This window comes from Eptatretus burgeri, chromosome 1 (genome assembly GCF_056783735.1).
Source record: "Eptatretus burgeri isolate ZD-2024b chromosome 1, Ebu_testis_v1, whole genome shotgun sequence".
In the NCBI taxonomy this organism is placed as follows: domain Eukaryota; kingdom Metazoa; phylum Chordata; class Myxini; order Myxiniformes; family Myxinidae; genus Eptatretus; species Eptatretus burgeri.
In genome coordinates, this window is record NC_140961.1 from 117,963,688 (window position 1) to 117,980,608 (window position 16,921).

Here is a 16,921-nt window from a genome sequence, read left to right on the forward strand (position 1 = left end):
CTATTCCATCCCAACTTGACACTCTTTTTCTTGTCTTAAATTTAAAATTTCAAAAAACAAACCAAAAAAACTACCATACCTTCAAGTTCTGTGATTCTTCTCTCTTCTTCTCTCTTCTTCTCTCTTCTTCTCTCTTCTTCTCTCTTCTTCTCTCTTCTTCTCTCTTCTTCTCTCTTCTTCTTCTTCTTCTTCTTCTTCTTTCTGCCACCACACCATCTTTCTTCTACTTGCGCTAACCCTCTCTTACCATTAACTTCACAATTTTTTCGTACAACATTCCATTCCCGAATCTTACATAATCTTCAAAAATCCATCAAAAAATAATAATTTTTCCTTGCATTCTATACACCTCCTGTAACCAGGTGTCTCTCCCCACCCCCTTCCTGGTAAATTTCATTTACCCAGCAGCTTCACTCTGTGTTTACAGTTCCAAATTCACCAAATACCTCCACGATTTTCCTTCAACCTTCCCTTTTCCGAATGTTATGCAATCCTTATTTAACATAAATAAATAAATAAATAAACAAATTCATTTTTGACGATACTCCTCCCATAGCCTTGTGCTTCTCCCATAACCATGTGATCTGTTTCCACCCCATGCGTTTAACGATCCAAATTCACCATTCACCTCACAATTTTTTCTGCAACCTCTCCAATACCTAATGTGGTGAAAACTCTCTCAAAAAAATAATAAAAACGTTCTCTTATAATGCTTTATCTTCCTCTTTCACATGTGTGGGACTCATTACTGTATCATAATGCACTACTCTTTTTCTATTTCAACAGACTGCTCTGAATTCGACCTTTCCGTCATACCTTACCTAAAAAATCCAACTGTTACAACGTTTCTTCTCTCCATTCTCTTAATTCGCCTTTATTTAATCCATCAAAAAATGCCTTTAATCACATTTCTGACCGAGAAATTAAAAAAACCCAGTTTGCTATGAATGTTCGCTTTCCATTAAATGTTCGAATGTTCGCTCTGGCTTCCACTCCACTCCCACCTCATGTTTAGATGTGTACTGTACCGTCCACCAAACAGTGATGACTCCATTTACACCTCCCTATCTTAAAACATTGACCAACTTCTATCATCTCATCCAAACTCTCTCTTCCTCACATGTGGTGACTTCAATTGTCATCATGCCAGTTGGCTAGGTGTGGGTACCTCTCTCACCTGTCATGGCACCTCAGCAAAAGCTTTCTGCGACTCATTGGGACTGACTCAAGTGGTCAATTTCCCGACCCGGATCTCAACTAATGGTACTCCATCGCTTCTGGATCTGATTTTGACAAATCTCCCTGAAAATATCTGCTGCTCTTCCTCTGCTCCAATCGGTTCTTTTGACCACATCCTTGTCAAAGTGGACATCTCTCTGGCTGTTATCAGAAAACCACCTCAACGCCCTCGAGTCTGGCATTTCTCTCAAGCCGACTGGCAGGGTCTCCGAGCAGCCATCAAACTTCTAGACTGGCCTCCCATCGATACTTTCTCCAATGTCAACTCATCCTGGGAATTCTTTCAAAGAAACTTGCTCTTCCACATGCACAGATTTATTTTTCGTCTTCAGTTGTCCTACCCTTCCTCCTGCCCACCATGGTTCATTGAAGCTTGTGGCGAGGCAGTTGTCCTGAAACAACTTGCCTTTGCCTCATGGAAAGCAAACCCTTTGTGACATATTTGATGGCCCTCTTCTATTCTGAGGTATTTGTATGATGCTTCATTGTCTAGCTCCTGTATTGTCTTATTTAAGTTGATTTTTTTATTGTTTATATTTTTGTTGGTTTACTTGTCAGAAGATGTACTCTGTGCATTTGAGGTCAAATTCCATTTGAATGTTGTCAGAGTTCCATTTGACTAATTTTAGTAGTTCTGCCAATTTTTCATCGTTCGATATGATGAGCTTAAATTATCCATGTACTGTAAGTCTGTCACCGTTCCTGTCTCTTTGGACATTATTAACCTCCATTGGGCTTGGTCTGAAACAGGGGCTTATCAATTTGGTCTCAATTTTCGTGTCGGTGTGTGTTCATAACCATATCTTGGACATGTATGAAACAATTTTATTCATACTTAACAAAAGGACATGTGATGGTGTACATATTTTAGTTGAAAAAAACCCCAATGTTGAACACGTCCTCAGCCATTTCTCGGACATGCATTGACCGATGTTGTTCATACCTGGCACACAGATAAAGAATGAAGGCTTACTTATGCATTTCATTTTGTTTCGAGATCAGATCCAAGATGGCCGACTGGCTGCCATTTTAGTTGTAAAAACCTGCATGTTGAACACATCCTCAACCTTTTCTCGGACATGCATTTGCCAATGTTGTTCACACTTTGAACACAGATGAAGAATGATGGCTTACAAATGCATGCCATTTTTTTTTTGAGATCAGATCCACAATTGCCAACTAGTGGCCATTTTATTTATATACAACCCAATGTTGAACATGTCCTCATCCATTTCTCAGACATTCATTTTCTGATGTTGTTCAATCTTGGCACACTGATCAGGAATGATGGATTATATATATATATATATACATGTCATTTTTTTTCGAAATCAGATTCAAGATGGTCAACTGGCTGCCATTTTACTTGTATAAAACTGGAGGTTGAACACATCGTCAACCATTTCTTAGACATGCATTTACCGATGTTGTCCACACTTGGTACCAGATAACGAATGATGGCTTACATATGCACGCCATTTTTTTTTTGAGATCGGATCCAAAATGGCTAACTGGCAGCCATTTTATTTATAAAAAAACCCGATGTTGAACTTGTCCTAATGCTTTTCTCGGACATTCATTTACCAATGTTGTTCAATCTTGACACAATCACAGTATAAGATGGCATAGACATGCACCTCATTTTGTTTTATGATCTAATCAAAGATGGCTGACTGGTAGACTGGCAGACATTTTAGTTGTAAAAAAAAAATTGGTATCGAAGATGTCCTCAACTATTTCTCGGACATTAATTTACCGATCTTGTTCAAGCTTGTTAAACGATAACGAATGATCGCCTACATATGGCAGTCGTTTTGTTTTTCGAAATCAGATCCAAGATGGCCAAATTGCCACCATTTTGTTACTTAAACTTGTCCCCAACCATTTCTCAGACATGCATGGTCCGATTTTGTTCAATCCCGGCACAAGCACAGTGCATAATGGCATACAACTACACCTAAAGTTATTTTGTGATCTGATTAAAGATGACCAACTGGGAGACTGGTGGCCATTTTAGTTGAAATTCAATATGGGCTAGCCCTTTCACTCCATACAGAAAATTACAAAAACAGCAAGGGCTATGACATTTTAGGTACTTTTTACTTGTTTTATTGCATGTTAGTGTGTACCATGTCCTTGCTCATTGATGGGGTTGCTCAGTGTGTCCAGGGCCAGGTAAAATAGGAGTGGTGATAGACTGTCACCCTGAAAGATTACGTGTTGTATCTTCACTCCTGGTATTTCATTCTTTCCTTCTGAGTGCTGTCATATAAATGTGGTATTCTAGTGTTCCATTGCTTTCTCAATAAGTTTGATTACTTGGGGATTGATCTTATATATCTGCATGTTTTTTTAATCATCCATGAATGTGGGTCATTACCAAAAGTTTTTTTGTAATCGATCCAGGCTGTGGTCTGTTTGGTTATTCTCGTTTTACAGTTTTTTAGTGTGGCGTCGTTTTGGAGTCGGTTGTCTGTTGTTCCGTCACATCCTCTCTTACATCTCTTCAGCTGTGTCACATCTCTTCATCTCTTCTATATTCCTCCTTGTGTTAGGTGGAGGTTCATCATTTCTGTGAGAAGTTTGTATGTTGTTGGTAGACATGTTGGTCAATACTTGTGAGGGAGTTGAGTTTCTTCAGATTTTGGGAAGAGGAATGCATTATCTTCTTTGAGCCACTCATTCCTTACCTCCCTTCCTTCGATAAGTTCATCGAATGGTCGAACGTAGTGATTGTGGAGAGCATCCAGTTGCTTTAGCCAGAAGTTTGGAATTCCATCCAGTCCTGGACTTTTAAAGTTTGGCATTTTTATCCTGTGCTCACAAAGCGAAAGGTAGGGTTAAGCGATTAGTAGCATTTGTCGTATGTCGTATATGTCTGCATTCTGTGAAGCGTGTAACATCGAAAACTGTTTCGTGGAGGAAATTGAAACTTTACCACATGTTACCTCACCATGTGAGAAAGCATTCACTCTTTTAAGGTGAACATAGTTCAAAGGTCAACTTGGGGCAATTTTCTAAAATCTTCAATTTTCTTCTGATTGACGAGAAATTTGAAGAGGATTTGCATATCAAGTCACCGAATTCAGCACCAACTATGTTGAGGTCAACATTGGCCCAAAGGTCAACGTGGGCCGAATTTCTAAAATTGTCATTTTTCATCCGATCGACTTGAAATTTGAAGAGAATTTGCATATCAGGTAACTAAATTCAACCACCAACTATTTTTGATGTCAACATAAGCCAAAAGGTCAACATCGGCCAAATTTCTGAAATCCTCAATTTTCATCCGAGTGACTTGAAATTTGAACAGGATTTTCGTAAAAATGACCACCATGTGTCACATGGTATGGCAGCCATATTGGATGAAAGTGAAAATCTTTGAAAATCTTCATGGCAACAACCTCTTAACCGATCAATGCAAAATTTAACTAATTGATCAAGTATAATAAGTTAAAAGGTTTTGGGCTTTCATCATATGTTGTTGTTCTTCTTTCGGCTGCTCCTGTTAGGGGTCGCCACAGCGGATCATCCGTTATGATCCGCATACTGATTTGGTATAGATTTTACGCCGGATGCCCTTCCTGACGCAACCCTGGTCGCCTCTTACGACACAGGGATAAGGATTGGGTTTCGCCATGATTCTGGGCTGCCCTACACCCTCTCATAGCACGGCCCAGCGTAGAGCCCCCGTCCTCAAGCGATCCTCCAACCCAACCCTCCGAGTAGCCGGATTACAGGCGCATGCCACTACGCCCAGTCGGAGCTTTCATCATATATGAGCTCTTAAATCAGCTATTTACATTCCTTATACTTGAAAAAGAAAACAACTCCAAAGCAAAAAAGAAAGTAGGCCTTAACGTTTCAGGCAGCATACTCCGCCCATCGACAGAAGGAAATAATTGGAATGAATGAATACAGCTTTTATAACAACTCCTCACCTCCCCTATTGGCTGATTATTGTGGGGTGCTGATTGGCTGATTATTGTGGGGTGTTGATTGGCTGATTATTGTGTGGTGCTGATTGGCCACTGAATGCATGTTACTGATTGGTCGGTACATTTTGTTCATTATATCAAATGCCCTCAGTATTTTGCAAGCTGTAGTTATAGGTGTCGATTTGTTGATAACTGAGAGCGAGATATCGCTTATGGTTATTCCGTATTCTTGAGGGGCCGTGCAATGTAAATATATTTCCATAGCTTCTCTAATTCTACTTGTGTGCCAGTGACTGGATGTGTTAAGTTTGCTATCTGACCATAATATGCAATGATTATTGGGATGTGCATGATTGACAATTGTCTTGCCAGTTTCACCAATGTAAACTTTGCCGCATTCACAAGGGATGAGGTAAACACCTGGGTGATGGTAAGGAAGCCTTATGTCCTTATGGGTGTGAAGAATCGATTCAAGCATACGTGTCGAGCGATGGCATACTGTTATTTTGGTAGTCTTGAGGATCCGTTGTATATGGTGTGATGTACGTCCAATTAAGGGAAGAGTAACATGTGCTCTAGCTTCCGGTGTTAGTGCACGAGTTTTTCTTGGTTTTGTGATGATCTTGTGAGTGGGATTACCGTTGAATTTAAGGACATTCATGATGTGGCATAGTTCGCGATGCAGGGTGCATTTGTCGTTGATGGTGTTGGCACAATGATCAAGAGTGCTGCTCACAGATTGGAGAGTTGAGGAATGATGAAGAGTGGTAGTTGAGGTAGGGATCCATACGCGTTGGTTTCCTGTATACTTTGTGAGAAGGCTGCCATTCGGAGCCTTGGTAATAAGGATATCAAGAAAAGAAATTGACTGTTGTTGCTTGACTTCCATGGTGAACTTGATGTCACAATGCTGATTGTTAAGGTATTGATGAAACGTATTGAAATCTATTTTGTCATATTGCCAGATAACAAAGATGTCATCGACATAACCGAGCCAGAGCTTAGGTTGAAATGGTGCTTAGAGGTGGGCTGAGCATTCAAATTCTTCCATAAAGAGGTTTGCTACTGTGGGAGAGTGGAGAACCCGTAGTACCTTCCTTTTGTTGGTAGAATGAATCGCGCCATTTGAAAGACGTAGAATTGAGACACATAAGAAGGAGTTCATGAATTTGTTCTGGTGATAAACTGGTGCAGTTCCTTAAGGGTGGTGTCTTCTTGTAGATGTTTGATGATAGAGCAAGCCTCTGGAACAGGGAGGTTGGTAAAAAGTGATTTTATGTCAAAACTAATGAGAATGTCAGAGTGAAGAATGTCAAACTGCTGAATGTGTTGAATGCAATGTTCTGAGTTTTTAATGTTGTGTTGGGTTTTTCCAACAAGTGGTTGAAGGATCAGAGCGATGTGCTTTGCGAGATTACAAGTTGGTGAGCCCCGTGCTGAAACGATGGGCCGAAGTGGAACATCTGGTTTGTGAATATTTGGTTGTCCATAAAATATTTGGACAGACTGAAGATGATGTGTGAAGTTTAAAATATAACCACTTGGAGAGAATGCTTGCTCGATGGAAAGATTGAAGCTTGCATTAATTCTTCTCTCTGTTGCTTGACTTCCATGGTGTACTTGATGTCACAATGCTGATTGTTAAGGTACTGACAAACGTATTGAAATCTATTTTGTCATGAAGTGTCATGCTTTAATCTGGCTGCAGCTTTCTTCTCTGTTTGGCTCATATTAAGCCTGGTGTTGGCTTAGTGGTTAGGGTGGCGGCTTGGGATCCTAGGGTCTTGAGTTGAAGCCCCGTTGGCTGCTGAATTAATACACACCAGGAGGTTGACTCAGCCTGTCATCCTTCCAAGGTCGGCAAAATGAGTACCAGTGTACTGGTAAGAGGGACACTGCATCAGCGGCAAAGCCGTGTCCTAACCAATGATGAAACCAGCAGCCACAGGCTGCACTCAATAGAGAGAGGCTGATATTTATTTCAGGAATCTCAGCTTTGGAGAGGACTTGAGTGACCTCAAAATGGATTTGGTCAGCAAAACTTTTTGTTGAGTGTTCTAAGACTGGTTTCAAACTGTTGGATGATATCTTTGATAGGAATAACCTTTGGTGCCACTGAAAAGTTTAAACTCAAAGCTAAGACTGATTGTTCATCATTGGTCAGATGTCATTGACTATGATTGATGACAGTTTTCCCAAGATGAGAAGGCCTGTGTGTCATATGAGATTTAACCATGGATTGGGGTAGAAGTTTCTTGAATTTCTTCATCTGTATATTATGAGCCATGTTGAATGCTTTCTTCACTGAAATCGAGTTTAAATTTTTTATTTTCCTCCAGTCTTGGTGCTGAAGCTTGTGATGAAGAACTACTTGTGATAATATAACATGCTACTTTAGTATGTATAATTGATGTCGTGTGTAGTTAATGCATTCCATGACGAGAGCATTGCTGCCTCCCATGAGTATGTTTTCTTCACGGTGTGACTTGAGTGTTGCATGAATTCTTCACTCTGCCAGTCTCATTAGTTTTGATGAAGAAACACTTTTTACCAGCATCCCTGTTCCAGAGTCCTGCTCTATCATCAAACATCATCTACAAGAAGACACCACCCTTAAGGAAAGTACCAGTTTGTCACCAGAACAAATTCATGAACTCCTTCTTATGTGTCTCAATCCTATGTCATTCAAAAGGTGAGATTCATTCTACCAACAAAAGGAAAGCACTGCTATGGGTTCTCCAATCTCACCAATCGGAGCAAACCTCTTTATGGAGGAATTTGAATGCTCAGCCCTCCTCTCTAAACAATAAATGGTTATCCCACACACAAGATCATCACTAAACCACCAAGAGCCCGTGATCCAACACCGTAAGCTAGAGCACATGTTACTCAATTCCCTTCATTGGACGTACGTCACACCATACACAATGGATTCTCAAGACTGCTAATATAACAGCACACCATTGCTCGACACATACGTTTGAATGTATTCTTCACACCGATAAGGACAGAAGGCTTCGTAACCATCATTCTGGTGTTTATCGCATCCCGTGTGAATGCAGCAATGTTTACATTGGTGAAACTGGCAGGACGCTCACCACGAAATGGAAAAGAACATCAGGCACATCATAGAAGAGGGGAAGGGGAAAAAATCAGCAATTGTCAATCATGCACAGACCAATAATCTTCGCATACTATGGTCAGATAGCAAACTTATCACATCCATCAGTCATTGGCACATAAGGAGAATCAGAGACGATATGGAGATATATTTACATCAAACCGTCGCTCAAGAAAACGGGATACCCATTTGCGATATCTGGCTCTCCCTTGTCAACAAATCGTCACCTTTAGCTCCAGCTTGCAATATACTGAGGGCATTGCACTATGATGAGCAAAATGTACCAACCAATCAGTAACATGCATTCACCAGCCAATCAGCTCCTCACAAAAATTAGTAGCCAATCAGCCAATGGTGGGGGGTGAGGAGTTGTTATAAAAGCTGTATTCATTCAGTCCAGTTACTTCCTGCAGCCAAGGGGCTAAGCACGCTGCCCGAAATGGAGGCCTACTTTTTATATATATTTTTTTGCTTTTGAGTTATTGTCTTTTTTCAGGATAATGAATGGAAAGAGCTCATTTAATAGCTCAAACATGGTGAAAACCCTAAACCTTTCAACTTATTATCATTCCATCATGGAAACTTTTAAACAGCACTTCATTGATAAACTACCCATGGAAAATATGGTTTGATAAACATGATCTCATCGGTCATGTGATCTGGCAGCCATATTGGATCAAAGTTTAAAAAAAAAAATACACCTTATAAAACAAAAGAGTTGGCTCACACCAAGTCCTTCTCAATTTTGCGTGGGGTATGTATTCTATGAATACCATCTAGTTGCAATTTCTTTAAAAGTTATTATTTCTTCATCAAATAGCACAAGGGGCATTTCCTTTCGGTGAGATTTTTCTTTTCCAAGTTTTGGATCCAATTCATGTTGTTTTGTGTTTTCATAAATACCTTTCCAGATATCTTCAAGTTTATCTTTCTCTGGGGGACGTGAAACATTTTGCTTTAGTTTTCCTATTTCACAGGAGAATATTTTTGGGTTATTTTCAAACATCTGTTTTTGTTTTCTCCTGTTGTTGAATTCTTCATTGTTTTTTAAAAAATATCTTCCTTGATATTTTTGTTTTGAACATGTTTTCAACACCCATTATCTCTTGGTCTTTATCTTCGATTTTATATTTTATTTTTATTTTTTGGGATTCTCTTCTTTAGCTTTGAGCTTCGCTTTCCTCTTTTGTATTGTTTTATTTGTCCTGTTTCTTTTCTCATTTGCTCTCTCTCTATATATATATATATATATATATATATATATATATATATATATATATATATATATATATATATATATATATATATATATATATATATATATATATATATATATATATATATATATCTCGTCTTCCTTTCCATGTTTCTATCTGTTGGTGGGGCCTGGTTTATTCTTATTGTGGCAGTTTGTCTCTTGCCCTTTCTTGAAAGGAGCAGTGCCCTGCAAAGCACACAGTATTGATTTTCTTCAAGGGGGATGATTTGGTATAATTTTACCAATTGATTGGTTGATTCTCCTGATTAGCATTTTCCTCCATTTGTTGTTTTCTATTCGATAGAGTTGCCAGCATTCTCTGAGTGGTATCGGTCTTGTATCTTCTACTTTATTGGTCAGCTTTTCTTCCAATCTAAATTGCTCTATATCACATCATCCTCTTCTCCTCCATTCTGATATTTTCCCACCTCTTTCTGCTGATCATTATTCACCGATCCCGTTTCCATCCTCTCTACCGGCGTAAGTGATGCCTGGTCCATGTCAGTGGGTTGGATCTGCTCTCCCTCCTAGAGGGAGACATCTTGCCCCCTTGCCCCACCACAGCTCCTCTCCGCTACTGGGTCCCCAGTGTCGCACCATGTTCCAAGCCCCACCTTCACTGCATAGCCCCTCCCCATGTCACTGTGTTCATGTCCCCACCATCCTTCTGTCCACCTCTAGGTGAGCCCTTGGCTCCCATACTCTTTGTATCTTCTGCCACTTGTCTTTATGCCTAAACTGTTACTTCTTTTATTTTACTTTTAATCAGGAATCTATGAGTTGTTGATGCAACTTTTTAAATTCGTGATATGGTACCGTGTCTATTCTGGTGGCCAATTTCATGTTCTTTAACTGGTCTGTGAATATTGCCCCCCTGCCGTGCATTCCACACTGCATATGGAATTAATACACTTTGCAGAAGAGGATGATCTCTTTCATCTCTATGCTTCTACTTTTGTTCTTTAGGTTTATCTTGTGAAGCTTTATTGTAGGTTTTACAGAGACAGGTAGCACCTCTTCAGTGTCTCGACTTGATGCAGGTCCCTGTCTCCCTGTTATATGGTCTTCTTTCTCACAAGAGTAGGTGCAGACTTTATTCTTTACTGTGTGCATTCTGGCTGCTCAGTGCAGCTGCACAGACTCAACAGTGTGTGTCTGTGTATGTGTGTATGTGTGTGCGTGCACGTATTCATGTAATATCTTTGTACCTCTGCAGGTTCAGCAGTCGTGCTGCAAATATGGTTGTTTATCACTTGGACCTGCAGTACTGGGAGGTTCTTGAGAGCCAAAAAGGTCCTTGTGTACCAGAAGGACGTGCTTTTCACACTGCACTGCACATGGGGGACTACATGGTGGTATATGGTATGCACATACTTGAGTATCCTTGCTCAAAGCAAATTTCTGTTTGTAATTGCTTAAGGACGATATGATGCAATGAATGTTTCATTATAAAATAACATTGAAATCAACCATTCATTGAGCCTGTCAGCTCCTATTTTGTACTTTATTTCATTTCAGGTGGCAATGTTCACACACACAGTGGAGAAGAAAAATGCTATGATGATCAAGTTTACTTTTATAACCTCAGATGCCATTACTGGGTGGAAAACTGTAACACCACTCGACGCAAGTATTTAAATTTTGAAAATGCACATAAATTATAGCCATATGATTCAAATCAAATATCCAGAGTTGTGTTGAGAAATCACTGAGGACGTAACTGGAAGACACTTTTGCCAGTAATAGTCCATGGGACAGGAGCCCAAATTTTACTTATTGGTCCCACCTGAGGTGGAACATTATCATGATGTTTTTTTTTGAAAGGTAGATGTCTGTCGCTGATAAATTGATGTGATAGCAATCTTTGAGTGGCAGCTTGGTGGTAGTAAATGCCCATTTTCCAGGTGTAGTCTGATTGAGCTTTATCAGCTGTCCTTAGCACAGGGGGTTGGAAGGGGTTGTAAAATGTATCGATTACTCTTGCATGGTTTGTTGTACAACAATGAAATTTGTCATGAAAAATATTTCTTTATAAGTTTTTGAAATTTTTTCACGAAGACTACTGATAGAACGTGCTATACCTCACCCAATGTAATATACATATATTTTTGGAGATTTACACAATAATTGAACATCGTTTGTACTTTAGTGTTCTTTTATGTGACCAATTATTGCAAAAAAAATATAAATTTGTTGCTAGAAACTGTTAGTCAACACATTATAAGTATTTGAAGGACAAAATATTGAATTTTTTTTATATAACTACTGCCTGAATGACATAATTGCTCCATCTGTATTTACAATAGTGCATAATTTATAAACCTGCAAGGTTTATATATTGAGTATGCTTTCACTGACAAAAATAATATTTGAAAAATCAATTAACCACACTTTAGTTCAATTGGTAATGTAACTTATTTCCATACAAACTGTCTAAATAGTTCATTTCACTTGGATGAACTTTTATCAGTTCAAAGCAAGATGTTGTAAGCATGAGTAAATGCCTGTAAATGAACAATTAAAATTGACGGTTACATGTTATAAGTTTTGTTTAGCATGGATTGGTAAATTGTGATATAAACTGCTTGATGTAATGAGCTAATTTTGACTGAAGATGACAGTAGTGCATTGTAAACTGTTTGCTGAGATTCGTGTAGATGCTGGAACGTTCTCAGATTAAACTTCCAGGATGGACTAGAATTGCATTTGCTGACTACTACTACTCAGCGGATGCATCTGGATGCATTTCAGCATTTGCTGAAAGGCACAGGGTTGTTCTGTGATACTATATAAAACCGTGAGAGGGAGGTGTAGAGAGGCGGGTTACATGTGACGAGAAGTGCGTTTTGATCGTGCCGTGCTTGATTTAACTCCGATGAGTGAATGAGGTGTTAATGTCCAGAGCAGTTGTTAAGGTGTGGAGCCAATTATAACCAGGTTGATGAAAACTCATTAAGATTGTTTCTGGAAGGAATTCCTTTGAGCTCTTGAAATAATCTTGGATGGGCCAGCATATGATAGAGAACAATGTGATAAGACAATCGTTCAACAACCATGGTGGATGAGGTGAACACGCATAAGTTGTGCCAATGGGACTGGGACAATGGGTGGTGGAAACAACCCAACATGGGAATTGGAATTGGACATTGCTTGTAATGGTGAACTTCCTCATTTGACTTTGTATCTGTTGATTTGAAATACAAGTTTCAAAAATGTTATGCTGTTGATGTGGTCATTGTAATGTCACTCGGAAGGCTCAGACACCAAGTTACAAAGATCTATTCGAGTGTTCGCTGACCTGTGCATATGTTCATGACCCTGGATTGCCGTCATTGGAGAACGTGCTGGGTTTGGCACCACAAACAACATACGTATACCAAAGGGAAGGAAATCCCGAAAGGTGTGAGCGTATCACCCCCCACTCCCGCACCCCACCTCCCCAAAACTTACAACATTTTCAGAGTGTTTAACTTGCAAAAAGTGTATGGTCTAAGGGAAAATATTTATAACTTCCAAGTTCCAATAAATGTACATCATCAGAGTTTGTATTTTAATTTTTTTTTTCAATGGAAATACACATTGTGCAGTAAATTGAAGCTGTCAAATTGTGTGCTTTGCCCCAATTGTTATTTGGTCCACCTGTTGCTGATTGTAGACATCATTGTCATGACATTCTACGTTGAGAACTTAGAAAGACAAATAATTACATCTGTTCACAAGTACATTGTCTTGTTTAAAAAATATATATAATATCAAACTATTTATAGTCGGGTTGTTTTTGGCAACAGCCATGCAGCTTGGTTGTCTGTCCATTCACCTTATGTATCATCGCATTCATCGTTATCAGATTCTTCCAGTTCAACTTGAATATCTGATTCCTCCTCCACTATCTTCTGGTTTGAACACGTCTGGAGTTTACACATTTCCGTGCAATCCAGTTCATTGGCACGACATGTCCAGTTTGGTCGCTTGTAAGAACGTTTGCATTTGCAAAACATCAGTTCCAACATAGCATTTTGTGCCAGAGGCCCACACATCCACTCAATGGTCAGATTACCATCATCACCTGTGGTCCATCCACTCCCCTCTGGGTTTAGTAAAGAAGGTTGACACAGAAGGCAGCGCTTCAAAATCTCCACTTGACAATTGGCTCGGAGGACATGGATGAAGAGAAAGTGGTCACATGGCAGCAGTTGACTTAATTCCAACTCTCCTCGTTTAGTACGGAAGAGTTCCGCTCGCAATTGATTTACCTGAAAAATATGACTGGAAGGTATATACATCTCACAAATAAACCACTGCATCTCCTCAAACAATTCTGCTGATACTTTCAATGATTGTCCAAGCTGACCAAAGGCCGCTTGATGGGCATAGTCTTTATTTAATTCGCTTCAATGTATTCATCTTTCCACGGCCTGCAAAGGCACTGACAATATCACAACTTGTCATTGCATGAAGCCCAAACAGAGCACGAGATACACTTTCTCTGATTGATGATGCCAGTTTGCCAATGTCAATGAACCTTGTTTGGTTCAGTGTTGCACACTTCTGATACAAAGGGGAAGATGTCTTTTTTTTTTTTTTGAAGCCAAGACATAATATGAGGATATCTGTATCTTCAGAAGAAATTATGATGGCCTTGTGTCCAAGCTCAGATCCATGCAGTTGTCAGCTTCCTCTTGGGAATACTTCAGTTGTTTTACTTCCTCCAAATTATCAAAGGAAATCTTGTAGCAAGACTCCTCCTAGGTGACAAACGGTTATTTGTCGAAGAGCTTCTCTCTGGATTTGGGCAACTTCTACTCTTAAACCAATAATTTTATGAGGCTTATTTTGTTGAAAGGACTGCACAGATATTTCCTTAATTGTTGGATTTTGTGGGCTGGTGCTATGTTCTTGAATTCAATGCCAGATCTGGACCCTCAATTACATTGCTCAGTATTTTTAATGGATTTATTTAAATGCACATCATACAACATCAATTCTGTGACTTTTTGTTCCCTCTTGCACTACCAGTACAGTGACAAAGTAGATTAATCCAACTCCGCAAAATACTTTTCTGTGCTGTTCTTCTTCTGGACAGGGTTCATACTATCAAGTAATTATCAGCAATGCCAACCCTCCCGATTTCATCGGGAGGCTTCCGAAAATTCACCCAAACTCCCGCCCTTACGATCACTATCCTTATCCTCCCGAAATTTTGATATTTTTGCACTGTTCACTAATCAGAATGTACTAGTATGAGAATTGAATGAAAAGCATCGTCTGCTACGTATAGCATGTGGTAACTCCATAACGTTCGCTGCTACCAAATTGTACGTAAAAAATTGCAAATTCAAATGAGGAGCAGCGAAACATTGGGTCTGGATCTCGCTTATGCGATCATGCACTGAGATTTAGTGCATGCGGTATGTGTGCAATACAGTGCATGCGGTATGTGTGCAATACAGTGCATGCAGTATGTATGCACAGTGTATATGCATGCGATACGCTCACTGCATGCAGCTGGGCCCCGTACCAGCCCGGCGGTCGCGACCACCGTGCGGTGTTTAATTTAACAGCCGCTAGAGTTCTACGAGTCGCGCTGCAGCTGTGGAACATCGACTTCGAAGTTACCGATGCTTCAAGCCCTCGATGTTGATTACGAAATGGCAGAAAAGAAGCTTACGAAGACCAAGAAATGGTCTCAGAAGTACAAGACCGAATACAGTCTCCAATACCCGTGTATTCGAAAGTCTGAAAGAGGAATTCATCATGCGTATTGTACAGTATGCAGCGTTGATATTTCAGTTGAGCACGGAGGTCGCGATGATATTCGGAAGCACGTTGGAAGCAAACGGCACACAGACATTGCAAAGGAGAGATCTTCGAGCACGAGTACCGGTACACTTCTGAATTATTTCACCAAACAAGGGACAAGCGAGGAAGAGGATGTTACCCGAGCGGAACTTCTCTTTAGTGGATTTATTGTGGAACATAACTTGCCCATATCAGTCTCAGATCATGCTGGACCTCTATTTCAAAAGATGTTTCCAGATTCAAAAGTTGCTTCAAAGTATGGATGTGCAAGAACAAAAACTTGCAAGATGTGCAAGATGTGCAAGAACAAAAAATAAAAATAAAAAAAATAAAAAAACAAGAACAAAAAGCAAGAAAAAAAAAAGAAAAAAAAAAAGAACAAGAACAAAGAAGAAAAAAAGAACACTGGTCAACAATTTTTTACTTTCTGAATGTTGTCTAGATTTCTACAAGTGAATTAGGGTATTCTGGCACTGCTGAATCAGGAAATGGCATCCGTTTCTCTCCATCAGGTCAGGTTTTTGTGCTAAGTTTATTTGAAAAAATCAGATCTTGTGACAAAATCAATTACATTTTTGTGGCATTATCAGCTGATTTTTGTCAACACATATCATCCTAAACATGTTTTTAAGAAAAAAAATGTTTTGCCAACAACATTTATTGATTACATGATAGAAACATCGATTACTGTCATCTGAATGGTGGGCATTGATAAAGGTAAGTACAAGTAAATTGCATGTTGCGTCACCACTGTTCAAACTTCAGGGCTTGAACTTCCGTTTCTTCGAACTCCTGGAATGTTCAGCGGCAGGGAGGTCTCTCTTCAGATTCCAACAGTAGTCAGCCATCATGACTGCGTCCCAGCGACCCTGATACCTGGTCTCCATCTCCTTCATGTCCTGATGGAATCTCTCCCCCTGCTCGTCACTCATTGAACCCAGGTTCTCAGGAAACCGGTTCATATGTGAAAATAGGTAGTGCATCTTGATGCTCATGTTGCAGCCCAGGTTTCTGAAAGCAGTCAGCATGTTGTTGACAAGTTCTGCGTAGTTTCTGGCCTTATTGTTGCCAAGAAAGTTCTTCACTACCAAAACAAATGTCTTCCACACTTCCAGTTCCACTTCGTTCATTGAGTTTTTGAACTCTGGATCTCTGATGAGCTGACGGATCTGAGAACCATCAAAGATGCCAACTTTCAACTTCTCCATGGTCAATCCTGGAAAAGCCTGGCACAAGTAAGTGAAGCAGTCACCATCTTTGTCCAGAGCCTTGGTGAACTGCTTGATTAAGCCGAGCTTGATGTGCAGCGGTGGGAAGAGTATTCTGTCTCTGTCCACCAGAGGGTCGTTGATGACGTTCCTTTCTTTGCATGGCACCAATTCCTCCCGCACAGGCCAGTCCTTCTTCGTGTAATGCTGAGCACGGTCCCTACTATCCCACATGCACAGAAAACATGGGTACTTGGTGAAGCCAGACTGTTGTCCCAACAAAAAGTTCACCATCTTCAGGTCAACACAAATAAACCACTTATGCTGATCATAACCAATTTTCTCCAGCACGTACTTC

General features: G+C 39.9%; 1 protein-coding gene across 1 annotated transcript in view; it reads left to right on the top strand.

Annotated features, from left to right (window-relative positions):
• Positions 1 to 16,921, top strand: part of MEGF8 (multiple EGF like domains 8) — a 197,259-nt gene that overhangs the window by 40,164 nt on the left and 140,174 nt on the right. Inside the window, exons 9-12 of the mRNA XM_085865088.1 lie at positions 10,121 to 10,237; positions 10,523 to 10,544; positions 10,683 to 10,918; positions 11,075 to 11,186. Of these exons, the coding sequence (XP_085721214.1) occupies positions 10,121 to 10,237; positions 10,523 to 10,544; positions 10,683 to 10,918; positions 11,075 to 11,186 (487 nt within the window). The remainder of the gene's footprint in view (positions 1 to 10,120; positions 10,238 to 10,522; positions 10,545 to 10,682; positions 10,919 to 11,074; positions 11,187 to 16,921) is intronic.